This window comes from Carcharodon carcharias, chromosome 5, assembly GCF_017639515.1.
Source record: "Carcharodon carcharias isolate sCarCar2 chromosome 5, sCarCar2.pri, whole genome shotgun sequence".
NCBI classification, from domain to species: domain Eukaryota; kingdom Metazoa; phylum Chordata; class Chondrichthyes; order Lamniformes; family Lamnidae; genus Carcharodon; species Carcharodon carcharias.
Window position 1 is genome coordinate 17893648 of NC_054471.1, and position 21580 is coordinate 17915227.

At 48.6% G+C, this 21580-nt stretch overlaps 1 protein-coding gene across 1 annotated transcript in view; it reads left to right on the forward strand.

The window, feature by feature from the left end:
* The window catches only part of LOC121278118 (dynein heavy chain 8, axonemal-like), a 2067071-nt gene that overhangs the window by 500395 nt on the left and 1545096 nt on the right, over positions 1–21580 (forward strand). Inside the window, 1 exon segment of the mRNA XM_041188205.1 lies at positions 19462–19649. Within this exon segment, the coding sequence (XP_041044139.1) occupies positions 19462–19649 (188 nt within the window).

Sequence of the window (21580 nt, forward strand, 5' to 3'; positions counted from 1 at the left end):
ATATTTGTTGAATAATCCTCAATGTGCTTAGAATTATGCTGGCAACCAATTTAAGATTCCATCAGGCTCGCAGTGTGTACTGGAATCTACGTATATTAATACACAGGAAGGGCCCTGTTCTTTGCAGACAGAAAGAACATGTACACACATTGCGCCTATTTCAGCTGAATAAAATAAGTGACAGCTATTAGCTGACTCATTCCTCAGGGCAATGCCTTGACCATTCAGGGTCAAGCTGCCTGGATTAAATTTCAAACAATGCTTGGTAGTTAACTGTCAGTCACCATCAGTGGTGCATTCTCCATAGCACCACCACTTGCCAACCAATTAGCAGTCTCTTCACATACAGTACAAATTGTTGTCTTTCCCTTATATTGGTATTCTTGTGAGTGTCCTAATGAGTACAAGATGAAAAACTTAGACATGTTTCTTTTTTCAAAAAACTACTTGCTTTTAAAGAGGCCAGAAACAACCAGCCAAATTCTGAAGGAGTGCAGGGAACTAGATAATGCTCAGAGGCTTAAAAGCAGCTTTGTGCATTTTTTTTGTGTGTGGCGGGGTGGGGAGGGTGGGGGGGCCCACATCAAAATTCTCACTGAAGGGGTCGATGAACAAATTTCAAAAAGAAAGTTTGGCACAACATTGAACATGAATTTTAAAAAAAAACTGAGGTATGAAAAGAAACAACTTGCTGAGCAAAAAAAAAGCAATAAATAAAGATGGCCTTCAGTGTGAAAGGGTGAGAGTGTGTGTGTCTGGCACACTCCCATTCTCAGGTGCTCACTCACTCACCCTCACCCACTGTGACAGTGAATGAAAGTGTATGATGGTGTGTGAGGGTGAGGGTGAATGAGAACCCTGATACTGGGAGTGAGCCAGACGTTTACAAACACTCTCCCCCGTTCACACACAGTCTCCTCACTCTCTGGGCGGAATCATCCCAGATTTGGACTAAGTGCGATAGCGGACGCGATAAAAGATGTTTTGCCTGCCGGATGCAATGGCAGATTTTCATGCCGTATCGTTCCTTTCCCGCCTAATAAATTTTGCAGTCACAGGAAACATGCTGGATCACTGTTGGACATCCTCTGATTTGCCCGTCACACCATTACATTGCTGCTTCCGCACTCCGTGCGCCATATTTTAACTGCAGCCGTGCGCACATTCTCAATGCTTATAGCCAAAGGCTGCTGCAGTGAAGACATGTCTCCAAAAGCCAGGAAGAGTGCAGCTCCCTGGTTCAGTGATGCATTCCTGAGTTGCCTTCTGGATGTCTTGGAGACCTGCAGCGATGGTGAGCTTGGTGGCGAACACCCATATGAGGATCCTGCACCATATCATCCCTCTCTTGATGCTGCACTGAGTCCACTGTTCTGTGTTTAACTCAGCTGCCAAGCACTAATAATCTCCACTTTCTCTCCTAGGCACATCTGTCACATTGCCCTCGGGCAACTTTGACCCAGATCCCAGAGCCAGGAGCACCTCAGATATGGACCCTGAGGGCACCACAGCCAGGTGCACCGCCCACTCAGACCTCAGGAAGAACACTGCCTTCCCATACGTGTGAGGCTGAGGGGGCGATAACCCCAGCCAAAGCCTTCATGCATGCTTCAATGAACATCTCGGGGTGGATGTAGCTCTTTAGCTCCAGGGTCTTGGTCAAGAGGCGGAAAGGTGACAGTGCCGTGGGAGCAGCAGAAGCAGCCACTCCCACGTATGTCTTCTTATGAGCCCCCGCCACCAGTGACATTGCTGCCTCTGCAGTTGCCAAGGGCCCGGCCACTGGTGACCCTATGGTAGCCATAGGGGAAGAGTCACACCCACCCCAAGATCTGCCCAGTGGTACCAGAGGGGGAAAGTAGGTTTACCCTCTCCCTCCTGATGCCAAACAAAGATGGAAGGGGAGGAGAGAGAAAGGGGAAAAGGACAGGGAGACACAGGTGAGGAAAGGGTAAAGGGTGCATGGTGGGTGGGTGTTGCTGAGTTGAGTGGAGTGGAGTGGTCAGGGCCTAGCTGTTCTTCCCATAGGGTGAGGGCGATATCTTCGTCAGGCAGCTGGTACTGACAGGCACACAGAAGTTACCACTGTCCCTCTTCACCAGCTACCTGGATTTGGACACGGGAGGGGCGAGAAGACAGGGGGGGCAAGATGTTAAACAGATACATGCACGGACTCCTTCTCCAAGCCCCTTTTTCAGGCTTCTTCCTTCCCCTCTAAAATACACGGTTTTCACAGTCTCCACCAACCAAAGGTCCAGACACCCACCTCTCGCGTTATTCAATAAAAAGTCCTTGCCTCCATGTCCTGTAGCACCTCCTCTTGCTCTCTCTCCTCCAACCTCTCAGGCTTCAGCCCTCAGGTCTTGCAGGCTCTATGCCCCTGCAGCCCTGGTAACAACACCAGCAGGTCTTGCACTTACTTAGTGTCTCCTGGGCAGCAGCAAAACAGATAGATGGCAAAAAAAAGTCCTATGGCATCCTGGGAAAAGGCAGCAAATAACAAACAGCAAAAGCTTATCAGCAACATTGGCTCCTGCTCCAGCCAAGGCCATAGCAAAGCTCCACTCAGACAGCAACTATTCGCATGTGTTTCCAATCAAGGAGATATAACACTTCTGAGCACAGACAAGTATATTAAATTAACAAAATCAGGGATAAAGTAAAAGGCAGTCCCTTAAAGGGAAACTTCAAAAACAAAGGACAAAATTCAAAGGAAACTTACAAACTTACAAACATCAAAGGCATCAATAAATCACCCCAGTCCCTATGGTGCCCAAGCACGCAAGTCCTCGACGATGCCAGCGCACACCGCATGCTCCCTTTCCAGGGACACCCGGCTGCGAACATAGCTGCGGAAGAGTTGATTGGCCAGGCCCAGGAGTAGGTTCACAAGGATGTCCTCCTCCCTCCCGGCCCCTCTGTGCATCAGGTGCCCGTAGATCAAGAGCGTGGGACTGAAGTGCAAACAAAACAACAGTAAAAGATTTTTTTAAAAAACTGAAAAGGAAGTGCAGCCCACAACACCCTAAATAGATATGGTCCACGGACTCCACAAGGCCGCAAAAGATGCAGGTATCTAGGGAGTCCGTGAACCGACATAACCTACGGTTGTATGGGACTGCTGTGAGCAACACCCTCCACCTCAGGTCCCCGATAGAAAGTGGGAGGACTCCCATGTAGAGAGCCCCCACGGGGATCTCCGCCACTGGATGGCAACAAGGCACACCAGGGTGTATCCAGGCGGTGCATGAGGGCAGGGAAGTGAAGGGTGTGCAGCAGCAGCCCATACAGGAACCATAGAACAATAAAGAGGTTACAGCGCAGAACGAGGCCATTCGGCCCATCTTGTCCATGCCAGCCCGAGGACACCCAGGTACCCTTTCTAATCCCACCTTCCTGCACCCGGCCCATTGCCCTGCAGCTTACAGCACTTAAAGTGCAGATCCAGGTACTTTTTAAAAGAGTTCAGAGTTTCTGCCTCTACCACCAACTTGGGCAGCGAATTCCAGACCCCCACCACCCTCTGCATAAAAATGTTCTTCCTCATGTCCCCCCACACCTTCTGCCACATATCTTGAATCCATGTCCCCTGGTTCTAGAATTCTCCACCAAGGGAAACAATTTTATCCTGTCCACTCTATCTATTCCCCTCATAATTTTGTACACCTCAATCAAGTCACCTCTCAGCCTTCTTTGTTCTAAGGAAAATAACCCCAACCTATCCAATCTCTCCTTGTAGCTACACTTTTCTAACCCTGGCAACATTCTTGTAAACCTCCTCTGCACTCTCTCTAGAGCTATTACGTCTTTCCTGTAATGTGGTGACCAGAACTGCATACAATACTCCAGTTGTGCCCTCACCAGTGTTTTATACAATTCCAACATTATATCCTTACTTTTATATTCTATACCTCTGCCAATAAAGGAGAGCATTCCATATGCCTTCTTTACAACCTTCTCTACTTGAACTGCTGCCTTCAAGGACCTGTGTACTTGTACGCCAAGATCTCTCACTTCATCTACCCCTCTTGGTATATTCCCTTTTATTGTGTAATCCCTGCAATTGTTTGACCTCCCTAAATGTATGACCTCACACTTCTCTTTGTTAAAATCTATCTGCCCGTTGGCCGTCCACTCCACCAACCCATCTATTTTGTTTTGGAGATTATGGCTCTCCTCTACACTATCCACTACTCAGCCAATCTTTGTGTCATCTGCAAATTTCCCAATTCTGCCCCCTACGTTCACGTCCAAATCGTTAAATATAACACAAACAGCAAGGGTCCCAACACCGAGCCCTGGGGAACACCACTTGAGACAACTTTCCATTCGCAAGGGCATCCATCGACCATAACCCTTTGTTTCCTGTTACAAAGCCAACCTTTTATCCAGTTTGCCACATTAACCTGAATCCCATCGGCTTTTACTTTCCTGACCAATCTGCCATGTCAAATGCCTTGCTAAAATCCATGTACACAGCATCCACTGCACTACCTTCATCAACCCTTCTTGTCACTTCCTCAGAGAATTCAGTCAAATTTGTGAGGCAAGACCTTCCTTTAACAAATCCATGCTGACCATCCCTGACTAGTCCATGCCTTTCCACATGACAGTTAATCCTATCTCTCAGGATTGGTTCTACTAATTTGCTCACCAGCGATGTAAGACTAACTGGCCTATAATTGTTTGGAATTTCCTTTGATCCCTTTTTAAACAATGGAAGTATGTTCCAGTCCTCTGGTACCTCCCCTGTATCTCATGAAGATTGGAAAATCACCCTCAGAGCATCTGCTATCTCCTCCCTGATTTCCTTCAGCAGCCTTGGAAACAATCCATCTGGCCCTGGTGACTTATCAACTTGCAAGGATTTCAACCCTTAGAGTACTTCCTCTCTCTTTATGACTATCCGGTCCAATATCCCACCATGCCAAAGAGCTTGGAGTGCATTTCCACGAGGCGGCTCAGGTTGCGGGGCTCCGGCTCCCAAGGGAGGGTTCGGGGTTTGGGGCCAATGCAAGATTCTGTCTGAAGAGGGATACGTTCAGATGGAAGACCACAGAGCACCTGCGCCATCTCAAGTTACAGTAGGATGTCGGGGACGAACACAATTATCCTGACATCTTGAATGGCTTTGGCCATGAGCTGGACGTCTACCGATGTGCGATGCACCAGCTGCTGTGGAATCATCCCCATTCCTCCCCCACTCAGCACCTCCCCCAGAACCCCCACGTTGTCTATCCCCAGGACATCCCAGACTGCCCTGAAGAACTCCACAGTCAGCTCATCCAGCCCCTGGAAGGGCTGTTGAGTGCGTTGGTCAGCTTCCTTAGACTTATAGGGGAGTCAAGTTTCCGGTGCCCTCTGGGCCGACCTGCAGCAGGTCCTCCCACAAAACTCTGCGATCATCCTCGCTGGACGAATCCAGAGAGAACAGGGCACTATAATAGTCTCAGGCAATGGATGTTGTCATCGGTCAGCAGTGTAAGGAGTTGCTGATGGACCCCATGCCTTTTTTCCAGCGAGTAGAAGGGGGAGCTGTGGTCTAGGTCCTTGAGGAACTGGATCTGTGACCTCACATACACACCAATGGATGCGATGAGTTGCAGGTCCCATAGCGCACCCTTCTCTTTGTACAACAGCCACAGGACCGGGTCCATATTGGGCTGATGGAGACATGCCTCCAGGTCAAGTACCTCCTTCTCCAACTCCTTGACCCTGGCTTTCTGCCTCTTTGTCGACCCCCTCGTGTACTACTGATAGATGCGGACATGGGTCTTGCCCACATCCCACCAATGCCTCAAGGAGGGGAAGCCTCCCCATTTCCTTCACCAGCCGGCCCAGAAACAACAGAACAAGTCCAGCAGCAAGTTGTTAAAGTACCAGTACGCGTACCCTGTCCGAGCGCAGAATGGAATGAGCTCTGCCCACACCAGATGGTGGTCTGTGCACGGCACTTGCCGCACACAAGTTGACGGAATGCAAGAACGAACGCCTTTGAAACAAAGGCGGTCGAGTCTGGACGTTCCAACTCTAGGTGACACGAAAGTGAAAATGCCAGAGTCAGGATGGAGATCTCACCAGACATCCACCAAGTTGAAGGACCTGACCAGGTCCCCCAACTTACTCATGCCTAGCATGCGGTGCTGGGCATCAAGACGATCCCTGGCCTCGAGGGTACAGTTAAAATCTCCCTGAGGGTAATGCACTCACCTGCATCGATGGAGCCAAGACGAATGGGCACATCCTCAAAGAAGCTTGCTTCTGTGCACCCAGTGGAGTGTACACATTCACAAAGTGAAGCGCCGTGCCCCCAAGGTGCACAACAAGGTGCAGCAACCAGCTTGGCACCGGCTCCTTGACCCACAAGATCTCCGGCTGAAATTGGAGGCTAGGTGACTCATGTAGAACCCTTTTCACCATTCCAGGAGCCATGTAGCTTTGTCTCCCAGAATGGTATGGGTTTCCTGCAGGAAGCACACTGCATACTTCCCGTCCCTAAGGAACCTGCACTTTGCATCCCTGCTGCCATTGATATCAAGGCTAGCTACGGTAGTCTTCAATGCCAGAAGGACTTGCTACCAACCCCATGCCTAGTATAAGTGCAGAAGGAAAGGACCTTTTTTTTTAAATCTTCTTCACCCTCAGGAGTCTAGTGAGAAATGTGTAGACTCTCTGCTGGGTGTTCCGGTCTAGCTCATGGGCTTATAGGACCTCGTGGGTGGACCAGAACACCGCAGATAAGAATGCCACTGGTCTAAGGCCAAATGGACCCTGTCTCAGCGACCGCAATCGCTTGCAAGAAAGTCCCAGGGATCCCCAATGGGGATGAGGGGGCAATCAACAGCAGGCACCAGGGGATCCACCATTTCACCTGATAATGACTCCAAGCTGTCTCCAGTGCTCACCACTGAAACTTCATCCTCCTCCAGCTTCCAACCCCCCAACACACACCCCCCACCCCCGCCCCCACCCCCCCCCCACCCCACGCCCCACGCCCCCCTACCCCCACATTGAGTGCAGGGACTGATTCGAGACGATAGCTGTCTTTACCTCTGCCTCCATCCAACCCTAGGATAAGGGCAGAGGGGACCTCTCTGGTCTCCTTTTCTGGTTCAGGGCCACAGGGCAATAGCAACTCAGAATCCCGCTTCGCCCAGGCACCGGGTTGCCCGGTGAATCTGGAAAAAGCACCGGACCCAGGATGGAGGCATCCAGCGCCAAATGTTAGGAAGGATTGGGGAAGCCTTCTTCTCCATCGCTGCCCGATGACCCAGCGGTTGGGGCCATATAGAGACTGCCGCAAGTCCCCTGGCATGCCACATGGCATCTCGGAGGTGCAAGGTGGGTCGGGGTGGGGCACCACCGCAAGGGTGATACCCTCACCAATCGAAGGGCCCTGCTTAGGGGACTGCAGCAAGAGGTTGGGGATTTGGGCTCCCCTCAGAGGGCAGAGTGAAGAATTATAGGGTGGAGACACCACCACCTTTCAGTTGGAGAAGAGTTACTTACGACCTCACAAGTGGCGATGTCCTCCCCCTCCAAGAAATGGCCGCTCTTCCAGGGTAGGCAAGGGGCTGGGAAGACTTTCATCTGCAAGGCTCCTTCAGCCCCCCTGGACACTCCGCCCTCTGGGGCTTGGGCAGGTTGATCTTCTTAAGGAGGATCACCAGCTCAGGGTCACACGCCCCATTGGCACCAGACCCGGGAACCTATGCAAGAACGGTGCCCGGCCGAGCACATGGCTCTGAGGTGTCCACAGGCCTAGGTGTATGCACGGTTATGTCACTGGGGCCGGATGTTGTTCTTTCCCTGAGCTGGTGTCTTCAAGGGTCTGGGGATCAGGTTGGGTTCCGAGGGTTCGGGCGGTTTGGAGGGCCGCCCCTAGGTGGTAGGTCTTTCTCCGTGCCTTCTCACCAGCAGCCAAGGTGACGTTAGCCACCAGCGTCACTCCCCCTTGTGAGGGAGCAGATGGAGTGGTGGTTAAGGGGCAGTGAGGTGCGGTGGTGCCAGCCATGGCCGCCTGGGTGGTGCTGGAGTTTTTGGAGGTGGGGCAGTTCACTCACATGCCCCACCTCCGTGCAGGCATGGCACCACACACCATCCGCCGACCAAAAAAATATGGTAGGCAGCCCCCTTGAAAATGTCAAACTGCTCTTCGGTGCACTCCTCCCAGGCTAGGCGAATGGAGATCTGGTGCCGGAAGGAGTACACATGGTGGAGTCAAGGCTCCCTTAGGCCAAGCGGGATCGGCACAGTCTCAGACCTGACCTCCCCCAGTTGGTGAAGGTGTGGCAGGAAGAGCTCACCAGGAACAATGGGCAGGTCATTGGATGACACGAGCCTCTCCACAGTGGCCTCTAAAGGTTCCACCACCAGATAGGTCCTGCCCATGGTGAGCCCCTTGGCCAGGGTCAGACCTAAGGCCCGCTCAGACCTAAGGAAGAATACCAACTTCCCATACACACAAGTCTTGTAGATGGTGAACAAGCTTTGGGGAATCAGGATGTGAGTTACTCGTCATAAGTTTCTTAGACTCTGACCTGCTCTTGTAGCCACGGTATTTATATGTCCAGTTCAGTTTCTGGTCAATGGTAACCCCACGATGTTGATACTGGAGGATTCAATGATGGTAATGCCATTGAATGTCAAGGGGTGATAGTTAGATTCTCCCTTGTTGGAGATGGTCATTGCCTGACACTTGAGTGGTGCGAATGTTACTTGTCACTTGTCAGCCCAATCCTGAATATTGTCCAGGTCTTGCTGCATTTGGACATCAAAGGCTTCATCATCGGAGAAGTCGTGAATGTTGCTGAATATTGTACCATTATCAGCGATCATCACCACTTCTGACCTGACGATAGAAGGATGGTCAGTGATGAAACAGCTGAAGACAGTTGGGCTGAGGACACTACCCTGAGAAACTCCTGCAGCAATATCTTGGAGCTGAGATGACTGACCTCCAACAACCGCAACCGTCTTCCTTTGTGCACGGTATCACTCTAACTAGTGAAAAATTTTCGCCCTGATTCCCATTAAGTCCAGAACAAAAACAAAAATACCTGGAAAATCTCAGTGGGTCTGACAGCATCTGCGGATAGGAACACAGTTAATGTTTCAAGTCCGTATGACTCTTCAACAGAACTAAGGAAAAATAGAAAAGAGGTGAAATATAAGTTGGTTTAAGGGGTGGGGGGGGTAGTGGGACAGGTAGAGCTGGATAGAAGGCCAGTGATAGGTGGAGATAACCAAAAGATGTCATAGACAAAAGGACAAAGAGGTGTTGAAGGTGGTGATATTGTCTAAGGAATGTGATAATACTTGACATTAAGGGTATAGAGCAGGACGAGCCAGGTAGGGTGGGGTAGGGTGGGGGGAAGGGATCGAAGTAGGCTAAAAATAGAGATAAAACAATGGTTGGAAATACATTTAAAAATAATGGAAGTAGGCAGGAAAAGAAAAATCCATATAAATTATTGGAAAAAAGGGGTTCGGAAAGGGGGTGAGGATGGAGGAGAGAGTTCATAATCTAAAGCTGTTGAACTCAATATTCAGTCCAGAAGGCTGTAAAGTGCCTAGTCGGAAGATGAGGTGCAGTTCCTTGAGTTTGCACTGAGCTTTACTAGAACAATGCAGCAGGCCAAGGTAGGAGGGGGTTGAGGAGTAGGGGGTGATGGAGGAGTGGGCCAGGGTGTCCCAGAGGGAACGATCCCCCTCCCACAGCACCTTCCCATGCAACCGCAGAAGGTGAACACCTGCCCCTTTACTTCCCCTCTCCTCACTATCCAAGGGCCCAAACACTCCTTCAAGTGAAGCAGCATTTCACTTGCACTTCTCTCAATTTAGTCTATTGCATTCACTGCTCCCAATGCGATTTCCTCTATATTGGAGAGACCAAACGCAGACTGGGTGACCGTTTTGTGGAACACCATCGGTCTGTCCGCAAGCATGACCCATACCTCCCTGTCGCTTGCCATTTCAACACTCCACCCTGCTCTTATGCCCACATGTCCGTCCTTGGCCTGCTGCATTGTTCCAGTAAAGCTCAACGCAAACTCAAGGAACAGCACCTCATCTTCCAACTAGGCACTTTATAACCTTCTGGTCTGAATATTGAGTTCAACAATTTTAGATCATGAACTCTCTCCTCCTTCCCCACCCCCTTTCCGATCCCCCTTTCTTCCCATAATTTATATAGATTTTTCTTTTCCCACCTATTTCCATTATTTTTAAATGTATTTCCATCCATTGTTTTTTCTCTACCTTTTAGCCTATTTTGATCCCTTCCCTTCACCCCACCCCCACTAGGTACCTTGCTCACCCTGCTTTCTATCCTTAATGTCACCCTTAATCACATTCCTTAGATAATATCACCACCTTCAACACCTTTTTGTCCTTTTGTCTATGACATCTTTTGGTTATCTCTACCTATCACTGGCCCTCTATCCAGGTCTACCTGTCCCACTCCCCCTTAAACCAGCTTATATTTCACCTCCTTTCTATTTTTCCTTAGTTTTGTTGAAGTCATATGGACTCGAAACGTTAACTGTGTTCCTCTCCGCAGATGCTGTCAGACCTGCTGAGTTTTTCCAGGTATTTTTGTTTTTGTTTTGGATTTCCAGCATTCGCAGTTTTTTGCTTTTATCCCATTAAGCGTAGTTTTGGTCTGGCCCCTTGATGCCACACCCAGTCAAATGCTGCCTTCATGTCAAGGGCAGTAACTTTCACCTCACCTCCGGAGTTCAGCTCTTCTGTCTGCGTTTGAACCAAGGTTGTAATGACGTCAGGAGCTGTCGGAACCCAAACTGAGCATCAGAGAGCAGGTTATTGCTAAGCAACTGCCACTTGATAGCACTGTTGATGACCCCTTCCATTACTTTACTGGTGATCGAGAGTAGACTGATGGGGTGGTAATTGGCCGGGTTGGATTTGTCCTGCTTTTTGTGCACAGGTCATACCTGGGCAATTTTCCATGTTGCTGGGTAGATGCCAGTGTTGTAGCTGTACTGGAATAGCTTGGCTAGGGTCGTGGCGAGCTCTGAAGCACAAGTCTTCAGTACTATTGCTGGAATATTGTCAGGGCCCATAGCCTTTGCAGTATCCAGTGCCTTCAGTAATTTCTTGATATCACATTGAGTGAGCCGAACTGGCTGAAGACTGGCATCTGTGATGCTGGGGACCTTCGGAGCAGGCCAAGGTGGATCATCCATTCGACACTTCTGGCTAAAGATTGTAGCAAATACTTCAGCCTTATCTTTTGCACTGATGTACTGGGCTCCCCCATCGTTGAGAATGGAGATATTTGTGGACCCTCCTCCTCCTCCAGTCCACCACCATTGACAACTGGATGTGACAGGACTTCAGAGCTTTGATTTTATCCGTTGGTTGTAGGATCACTGAGCTCTATCTATTACTTGCTGCTTACGCTGTTTGGCACGCAAGTAGTCCTGCGTTATGGTTTCACCAGGTTGACACCTCATTTTTAGGTATGACAGGTGCTGCTCCTGGCATGCCCTCCTGCACTCTTTTTAGAAGCAGTGTTGAGCCCTGGCTTGATGGTAATGGTAGAGTGGGGGATATGCCAGACCATGAGATTGCAGATTGTGTTCAAGCACTGTTCTGCTGCTACTGATGGCCCACCGTGCCTCATGGATGCCAAGTCTTGAGTTGCTAGATCTGTTCGAAATCTATCCCATTTTGCACAATGTTTGTGCTATATAACATGATGGAGGGTATCTTCAACGTGAAAGTGGGACTTCGTCTCCACAACGATTGTGCGGTGGTCACTCCTACCGATACTGTCATGGACAAATGTATCTGCGGCTGGCAGGTTGCTGAGGATGAAGTCAGGTATGTTTTCTCCTCTTCTTGTTTCCCTCACTGACTCCCTCTTGACTGTATACCACTGTGCCACCACCTCTGCTGGGTCTGTCCTACTGGTGGTACATACCCAAGGATGGTGATCGTGGTTTCTGGGGACATTTTCTGTAAGGTATGAGGAAGATTATGTCAGGCTGTTGCTTGACTAGTCTGTGAGACAGCTTTCCCAATTTCAGCCCTCGCCCCCAATGTTAGTAAAGAGAACTTTGTAAGATCGACAGGGCTGATTTTGTTGTTTCCAGTGCCTAGGTTGATGTCGGGTTATCCATCTGGTTTCATTCCTTTTTTGAGGCTTTCTAGCAGTTTAGTACAAGTGAATGGCTTTCTAGGCCCTTGCAGAGGGCATTAAGAGTCAACCACATTGCTGTGGATCTGGAGTCACATGTAGGCCTAGATTTCCTTAGTAACCAGGCGGGTTTTTTACAACAATTGACAATGGTTTCATGATCATCGTTAGATTTTTAGTTCCAGATTTTTCTTGAATTCAAATTCCACCATCTGCCATGGTGGGATTCAAACCTGGGCCCCCAGAGCATTACCCTGGGTCTCTGGATCACTAGTCCAGCGAAAATACCACTATGCCATCACCCCAAACTTCCACAGTCAATGGGTTGACTCAATCCTTTTCGTGCCTACCCAGAGCAAAAAATTGTGTATAGGGAGGCATTTATAAATAGAAGAGTCTGCTGAGTTAGGAAATTTCACAACTTAAGCTTCCCACCTCGATGGCGAGAATCCAACCCATTGTATCTGTTTCTGAATCCCCTAAAAATACTCTCTTCATGTAAACATTATAGTTGTTTTCTCCAAAGCTATTTTTAAAAAAAATTCCTGATGGAACTGTTCTCAAACGCTCTGAAGAAAGGGCTTTATTACCTGTTATCTTTATATGCAATTCTAAAGTTTATGAATCCCTCTAACTGTATTTATAATGCTAACCACCAAAATTATACTTTAACCATCCATAGTTAATGCTATTCTTGTCACTCATTTCCTTGCATAATCATTTCTTGTATATAATCCTCTGCTAAAAGAAGAAGACAAGTCATGCTTTCCTTTCACAATACTCTAGGACTACATGTTTTACTTGGAAAGTCTGTTCCAAAGAGGTCAGACTGTTAACTCTTAACTCCCCCAGATTTCCAGCATGCAACTCTCCAGGAAGTCCAACAGAGTGAAAACTATATACATTACGGAGGTATATTTGAGATTCTTACAGTATTTAACAAAACTGGCTCTTTTAGTAAAGGTTATTCAGGAGCCCAAATGAATGTTAAAGATAGAGATGCAAGTTTCAGTTAAGTGCTTCCAGAAAACTGAGGCTTTGCTGAAATCTAACTAGCCTGATTTGGAGACATGCTATTGGAGACTTAGGGCGGAGTCGGCCCAGATTTGCACTAAGTGTGGTAGCAGGCTAGCCAAGATGGCGGATTTTCACACCTTATCGTCCCACGCCCGCCACACTATTTTTTGCACTCCTGGGAAACATGCCGTTTCCATGGTGGGCGGGCTTTCATTTGTCCGTCTGCCATCACCCCACCATTGCATCACGCCGGCTGCCATATTCAAAATCCAGCTGCAAGCACACATCTCAGTGTGTCCAGACCATCACTGCTGCATGGAAGACATGGCCATCAACTGAAGAAGCCTGCAGCCCCCAGGTTCAGCTGCACATCCCTTGAGAGCCTTTTGGATGCCATGCAGACCCCCGGGATGCCCTCTACCCCCGCACTGGCCATTGGATGGGAAGCAATCGCACTAACCCAGCTTGGGATGCAGTGGCAGTGATGGCCAGCACCAATGCCCTTCAAAAGAGGACAGCCACCCAGTGCCGCAAGAGGATGAATGATCTCCGTTCCATCAGAGTAAATCACTCTTCTCATCACTCTCAACACACACACTCACAAACCCATCACACATCCACAGGGCCCTCACTCACTGCCAGTTCAAGGGATATCACAATTCACTATCTCACACATACCTTCATTGTTCTCATCCCATCCATGGGACTACTTACCATCCACAAGGCCAGGCATTCTAATCATCTAGCCTGGCAAGCATCCTGCTTACGCTTTCTAAATGTCTATTAATGCAAGACAAGCTGCCACACAAAAAGAAGGAGAGGTCACAGACCGGTGGTGGAATGCCCAAAATCAAAGTCCTCACGGACCCTGAAAACAGAGCCATCCAGCTGGCCAGTGAGAATCTGGTTTGGTCCTGTGCTGACGGTGCAGTCGGCGATGCTCTACCAAGTGAGGGTCCAGCAGTGCAACATCCATCAGACAACCATGGTATGAGTGATGTGTCCTGCTTCATAGGCCACTGCCATGCACTAATTATTTCTCCTTGTTTTTTCAGGCACATCTGCCAAACAGCTAACAGAGTCCATGACCCAGGGCCTCCAGTCAAGCCCTGAAGAAACCTCTGAAGAGCAATCTGGAGGCACCCTCCCTGAAGTCCCATCACAGCACCGACCCATACCCTCCACCAGCGCAGTGACACACACCTTGGTGGGACCTAGCTTTAGATAGCCCCGGGATCACAATCTGGTGAGCACATCACAATGTTTTTTTTTAATTCGTTCACGGGATGTGGGCTTTGCTGGCTGGGCCAGCATTTATTGCACATCCCTTGTGACCCTTGAGAAGGTGGTGGTGAGCTGCCTTCTTGAACTGCTGCAGTCCATGTGGTGCAGGTACAACCACAGTGCTGTTAGGAAGGGAGTTCCAGGATTTTGACCCAGCGACAGTAAAGGATATATTTCCATGGTGGGTGACTTGGAGGGGAACTTCCAGGTGGTGGTGTTCCCATCTATCTGCTGCCCTTGTCCTTTTATGTGGTAGTGGTCGTGGGTTTGGAAGGTGCTGTCTAAGGAGCCTTGGTGAATTCCTGCAGTGCATGGTTGTCTGATGGATGTTGCGCTGCTGGACCCTCACTTGGTAGATGGTAGGCACTGTTCCTACTGTGCGTCGGTGGAGGAGGGAGTGAATGTTTGTGGATGTGGTGCCAATAAAGTGGACTGCTTTGTCCTGGAAGGTGTCCAGCTTCTTCAGTGTGGTAGGAGCTGCACTCATTCAGGCAAGTGGGGAGTATTCCATCACACTCCTGACTTGTGCCTTGTAGATGGTGGACAGGCTTTGGGGAGTCAGGATGTGAGTTACTCATCACATGATTCCTAGCCTCTGACCTGCTCTTGTAGCCACAATATTTATATGGCTGGTCCAGTTCAGTTTCTGGTTAATGGTAACCCCCAGGATGTTGATAGTGGGGGACTCAGTGATGGTAATGCCATTGAACATCAAGGGGCAATGGCTGGATTCTCACTTGTTGGAGATGGTCATTGCCTGACACTTGTTTGGTGCGAATGTTACTTGCCACTTGCCAACCCAAGCCTGAATATTGTCCAGGTCTTGCTGCATTTGGATATGGACTGCTTCAGCACCTGAGGAGTCGCGAATGGTGCTGAACATTGTGCAATCATCAACAAACATTCCTACTCTGACCTTATGATGGAAGGAAGGTCATTGATGAAGCAGCTGAAGATGGCTGGGCCTGGGACACTACCCTGTGGAACTCCTACAGTGATGTCCTAGAGCTTGGATGACTGACCTCCAACAACTACAACCACCTTCCTTTGTGCTAGGTATGACTCTAACCAGTGGAGAGTTTTCCCCCTGATTCCCATTGACTCCAGTTTTGCTCCTTGATGCCACACTCGGTCAAATGCTGCCTTGATGTCAAGGGCAGTCACTCTCACCTCACCTAGGGAATTCAGCTCTTTTGTCCATGCTTGATCCACTTCAGGCGGCAGCAGGGACTATCCAGGTGTCCGGCACTCGGAGGACTGCTGGAGGCCAGGATGTTGCTGAGTCCGAGTCAGATGACAAGCCTCTGGACTTGGTCATGTCACAATTGCTAGAGCTGCAAAGGCAAGCTTGGGGACACCAGGAAGGGATGTTTGCTGCACTCTTCAGATTGCAAGGCACGATGGAGGAGTCCACCTGCCTTCAGGCTGAGGTGATGGCGCTGGCATGCCAATGCACTAAGTAGGTAGGATGGTGGCTGCCATGGGGACCTTAGTCCAGGACTTCGCTCCTGCACTGCTGCACGGGCTCAACTCCATCACTGATGCCATAGTTAGCCTCCATCAGCACACACGCTATAGCACATTCCAGCTACCCCTGCTCCTTAAGGAATCAGCCTGGGGCCTCCAGGCACCCTTAGGGAGGAGGATCAGCAGGCACACATTCCAGGCCCAACCATCCAAGTGACTCCAAGGGTGTCAGGCCCATCTGAGTCCTCTCTTCGTGTGACCTGAGCAGCTCCAGCAGGCTGAGAAGAGTGCCACTGCCACACAGCAGGATGCTGAAAGTAGGATGGGGCCCTCCAAGTCTCGGCCCTCCAGAGGACGCCCGCCAAGGTCAACACAGACTCAACCTCCGCTCTGGATTTTGGGGGGCACCTAGACTACGGCAGGGTTAGGAAAATTAAGGAGAATTAGTTGCACAACCTGGGCATGGTTGTTAATCACTTGTACATACTGTTCACTACTGCCAATAAACTCCTCAGAATGTCTCCCTGCCTATGGCTCCTTGTTTTGATAAGCAGTGTTCTTGTCACTCAGACAAGTCACTCAGACCTGTCTGCACAAGATAAAGGCAGGTGACTCAGTCCAGGGCCTCTTCTCTGTGCTCTGTGCAGCCTTCAGACCAAAGTGATGGTCTGGCCTCGCACCCCCTGGAAACATTATTGATACCTACACCTGAGCGGTGCTTCTCATTGCTGCCAGAATGTAGAGGGCAGGTGCCAAAGAGTTCTGTCATTCTGTCAGTGTGTTCTCAGCACCTTTAAAGAGGGGCTGGTCCCCATCTCTTCAGCATCTGTGACCACTGATACTCTGCTCCTGAAGGGCTCAGGTGCTGAAAGTGGACAAAGCATCAACTGCTTCTAAAGTTTCATGGCTGCGTCTGTATGATATGGCGCTAATCACAGAGCGCAAGCAGTCTGCCCTTGGCCAGACAGGAGTCAGACATTCTCAGAGGCTATGTGAATATTTTATGGAGTGTCCTCACTGCATTTTGTCATCATCCTCCTGCAATCAAGCGGCAATTAGGGCCTCCACTGCATCTCCATGACAGGAGTAGGGTATTTGCGCTGCCATAAGCCAGACTGAAGTCAAACATTCACAGATGCGATGTGAGGATCTATGGGGATCAGCTCACTGCATGTTGCCATCATCCCCCACAAATCTAGCAGCTATGAGGGCCTCCTGGGCACCCGTGCCTTATCGAGCCAGTGCGAGGGCCTCATCCCCATTATTGTTGCCTCTAAGGATCTCCTCACCCTCATCCCGATCAGCGTCCTCCTTATTGGAGGAGACTTGCAGCTCCTCCATCACCTGCTCAGTCAGCTTGTCTCCCTGTTGGAGCACCAGGTTGTTAAGGGAGCAGCAGACGACGACAATGCATGACACCCTCTGTGGACTATGTTGCAGGGCTCCACCAGACTGGTCTAGGCACTGGTATCTCACCTTGGTCTGCTCCACCAAGTTACGAGCTGCAGCATGAGCCTCATTATACTGTCTCTCTGCTGCACCCTGATGCCGCCACATGGATGTCATCAGCCATGGCCTCTGCAGGTAGCCCTTGTCCCCGACAGGCGATCCCTCCAGCTTCTGTGGACCCTGGAAGACTCCAGGGATCTGTGACCGACTCAGAATGTAGGCGTCGTCCACACTCCCTGAAAACCATGCGCACACCTGCAGGATGAGTTTCTGGTGGTCGCACACCAGCTGCACAATCAGCAGATGGAGCCCCTGCCATTGATGTAGTCCAGCGTGTGTTGTGATGGAGATCTGAGCGCCACATGAGAGCAGTCAATTGCACCGTGCACATGTGGGAAACTTGAGATCTGGGTGAATACAATCACTCTTACATCCTGGCCATCCTGGTCCTGGGCGAAATGCAAAGTGTTGCCTGCCTTCACAAAGATGGCATCCATGATCTCATGGATGCATTTGTTTTTGGAGGCTTGTGAGATCCCACAGAGGTCACCTGCGGAGCCCTGAAAGGAGCCGCTGGCATGGAAATTGAGTGCTGCAGTCACAATCCCTGCCACTGGCAGTGGATGTCCTCCATGTACCATGGCACAAAATCCTGCAGTAACCAGTAGGTGTGACTGACTAGTTCCCTGGACATTTGCAGTCTTTGGCAACACTGGTTCTCAGTCATCTGCAGGAATGAAAGGCGGTGTCTAGAGACTCTGGGCGTCACTAGGCACCGGCCTGCGCTGGCCCGCTGTGGCCCTTGGGCGGCATGTGCGGAAGCCCCAGCCACCTTTCTTCCTGGGGTTGCCGCTCCTGCATCTGCACAGCCATAAGCCTCAGTCGCTCTCTCCTCCATCGTCTTCACACGCTGTAAGCCATCAGGGATACAGCTAGTTCACCAGGCTCCATGATCCTGATGGACTCCTCCTGCAGGAAGAAAGACAGAGACATGTGTTTAGCATGGGTGTACTAAGAATCTGTCCTGGTTAAATGTGATGGCCCCTTAATGCTTCCTGGATAGTGTTGGCCACCACTTGGATTGCCAGAGATTGGTGTGCTGCATGGCTACCTTATTACCTTGAACCATGGGGGAGACTGGATCAAACCTTGCAAGGGGACGTGAGCAGCTCCAGTAGTGACAGCTCCAAGACCAGCTTTAGCGAGGAGATTGTACAATGTGTGCAGTCGTCAACTCTTCTGCTGTCCTCTAAAATGCTCATGAATTTGCAGTGCCGGGGGTGGATGGGTTGCAGGGGAAGCCCTGAAACACTTGGCATTTGATGCCTCTGTGTTGCTTGAATGGGCGGATAAGCTAGGAACCCGACTGCAATATGGCTGCACCTGAACTGTCTCAGATGCAGAGGAATGGTCACTTCATACAGGTTTCCCTATTGCGTGGCCACTTCCCTCACCCATCCCACCTCCTATCCTGAATGCTTGTGCACTATATTCAACGTCAGGGCTGTCCTCGCCCCCCCACCCCGCCATCAGTTACCTCAACAGCAAGGCTGCCCTTAACCATGACTCCCTGATGCCTGAGGTCCCCCACTGGATCGTCTGCCCAAATTGGCGGCAAAGCACGCCGACATATTTCACAACAGCCAAGTGCATGCCTCTTATGTGCTGTTGTGAAATATGTCTGCATGCTTTGCCGCTGATTTGGGCGGACAATCCAGTGAGGGTGGACAATTCCGGCGGGCTGGCCTGATAATGATATGCTGATGTATAACAACAAGGTTCCCAATGTCGGATGGCAGGAAACACGGCCCGCTGTCGGCAGGATGAGCGGATGATCGCGAACTGGTTTCCCGCCGTCGTAAAACCAATATTGTCCACTCACGCCATCAATCACACCTGACGCCAGCTGGCATGGAAAATTCCGCCCTTAATGTACTGAGATTAAATATGTTATAGAATTTCTATTTTGAATTAATATTTTCTTTTATCATATGAACCTTAACTGAGTAGAAAATTAAATATTTTATTGCAGCACTTAGTTTCATGTATATCTAACTATGATAAACTTAATCTTTATACAGTCCTGCATGCAACACTTTTGATACGTGATCCAGATACTGGGGAATTCCATTCGAACTTTGATCACAGAATTGTTGAAGTTCTTCGAGAGACTAAATGTATGTTGAAGATGGGACTGGAGGTGCCAGACATTGCCAAATGTTTGCTAAAGTCTGAGAATACAGTGAAATCTAACCGTGATCTTTTAGAGGTATGTAGTGTTTGGAGGTTGTTGACATTCTCGGGAAATTTTTATTTGATGCAGGATGTCTTTTACAGTTTCTATTTATATTGCACTATGTGGTTCTACGACATTCTGCCTTTGCAGTGAAATTACAACCTCCAGAAAGAGCAAGAGTTTTTAAAGAGAAATTCAAACATCCAGTTATGAGCTGAAAGGATGATATATCAAGATTTCATGTTTTAAAAAAAACTGTAACAAATGACTAAAAAAATACTTTTGATTTTATACAATTGATACATTTTCTCTCGTAGGCAACTTACACTTTAAACTACAGAAATAAATAGTGCCTAGTTACCTATCACTGATCACACTATCCATTGAGTTACAGTTCTTAGAGCACACAGTTCACAGTTGCTCCCTGCTTCCAGTGGGTTGCTTCCATTTTACTTTCCCAGCTGGGTAACTTCTAATTGCAGAACTGACTTCTATTATCAAGGTTATACTGTATATTTATTACTCTAACTCCAAGCAAGGCAAATTTTATGGCCTCTTTTTAAGTCCTCACGAACTCAGTCATGACTTTGAGTGCAAGCTCCCACCCGTGTTCTGCATGGTGAATGACAAAGTTAGCATTTTCTCTGCTTAAGTGGCAGGCCTGGTGAATTCTATCTTTGTTCTCGCCTTCTCAGCTGGCTGCATAGCACGCAGGACAAAACTGCAACTACCTTCTGTCTGATATTTCTGGGTTTATCGGGAAGTCTGCTACCTGATTTCAAAATGGTTTCCTTTATTTACCCTCTTCTCCATGGGAACAGGAAGCACCTTAGCCTTCTATCTAAGCAGAAATATTGTCATGATATGGCAGGTGGTATTTGCCAGGTTGACCAAATCCCAAAGGGAATCTTGACCAAGATATCACAACAGGTTTGAAATTTGTATTTATTACGAGAAGGCATGTGCACTGAAGTCAGAGTTAAAACATTTATTAACAAAATAAAAGAAAACTTAAGCACACAAGGTTACAGTTACACAGTTAAACTTAGTCTTATATCAGTTCCCAAAAGATTTCTACTTAACTAGAATCCCAACTACACAGCCCTTTCAGGCAATAGCCCAAATAGAATCTTAATCTATAAAACATCCAGCGATATTACCACAAGCACTCGTCGTTGCCATAAGGGAGGTGTTTCACAGCTTTTCTCTCCCTCTCACTCAAAATAATTTCAAGTCTTCTAATAAAACCTTGCTTTCTGGAACAAGCAAACACGTCTCTGGGTGGCTAGAAGCTGGTCTTTCATAGGTCTGTTTTACACAGTTCACCTTTCACAATCTCACATGGCCACTCCCCATACAGCTTTCCATCTTTAAATATATTTTATCCCTGTTGATCTGTAAATCCCATTGTTTCAATCTTGCTTTGGTAATTAGTTTTCCCAGAATATAAAAATTTTTCATGTTATCATAATGGCCAGAACTTGCAGGAAAAATAAACTAAATAACTTTGCTTTATTATTTTGCAAGTTGTAAAACATAGAACCATAGAACCATAGAAAAGTTACAGCACAGAAGGAGGCCATTCAGTCCATCTTGTCCATGCCAGCCCGAGGACACCCAGGTATCATGTCCCTTTGAAATTCAAACAAATGCAAATATTAGCTCTAACCTTCTCACCTATCTTACTTGGCTCCTCCATTTCCATTTCAAAATGTCTGTTTTTACACTTAATCCCTTTGATGATTCAAACCTTGCAGTCTGACTATCTTTTAAATTAAATGAAAATTTAGAAGCTGTTATTAGAGATATTATAGTAGGGCGCTTAGAGAAATTCAAAGCAATCAGGCAGAGTCAGCATGGCTTTGTGAAAGGGAAATCATGTTTAACCAACTTAGTGGTGCTCTATGAAGGAGTCACATGTGCTGTGGATAAAAGGGAACCAGTAAATGTACTGTACATAGAGT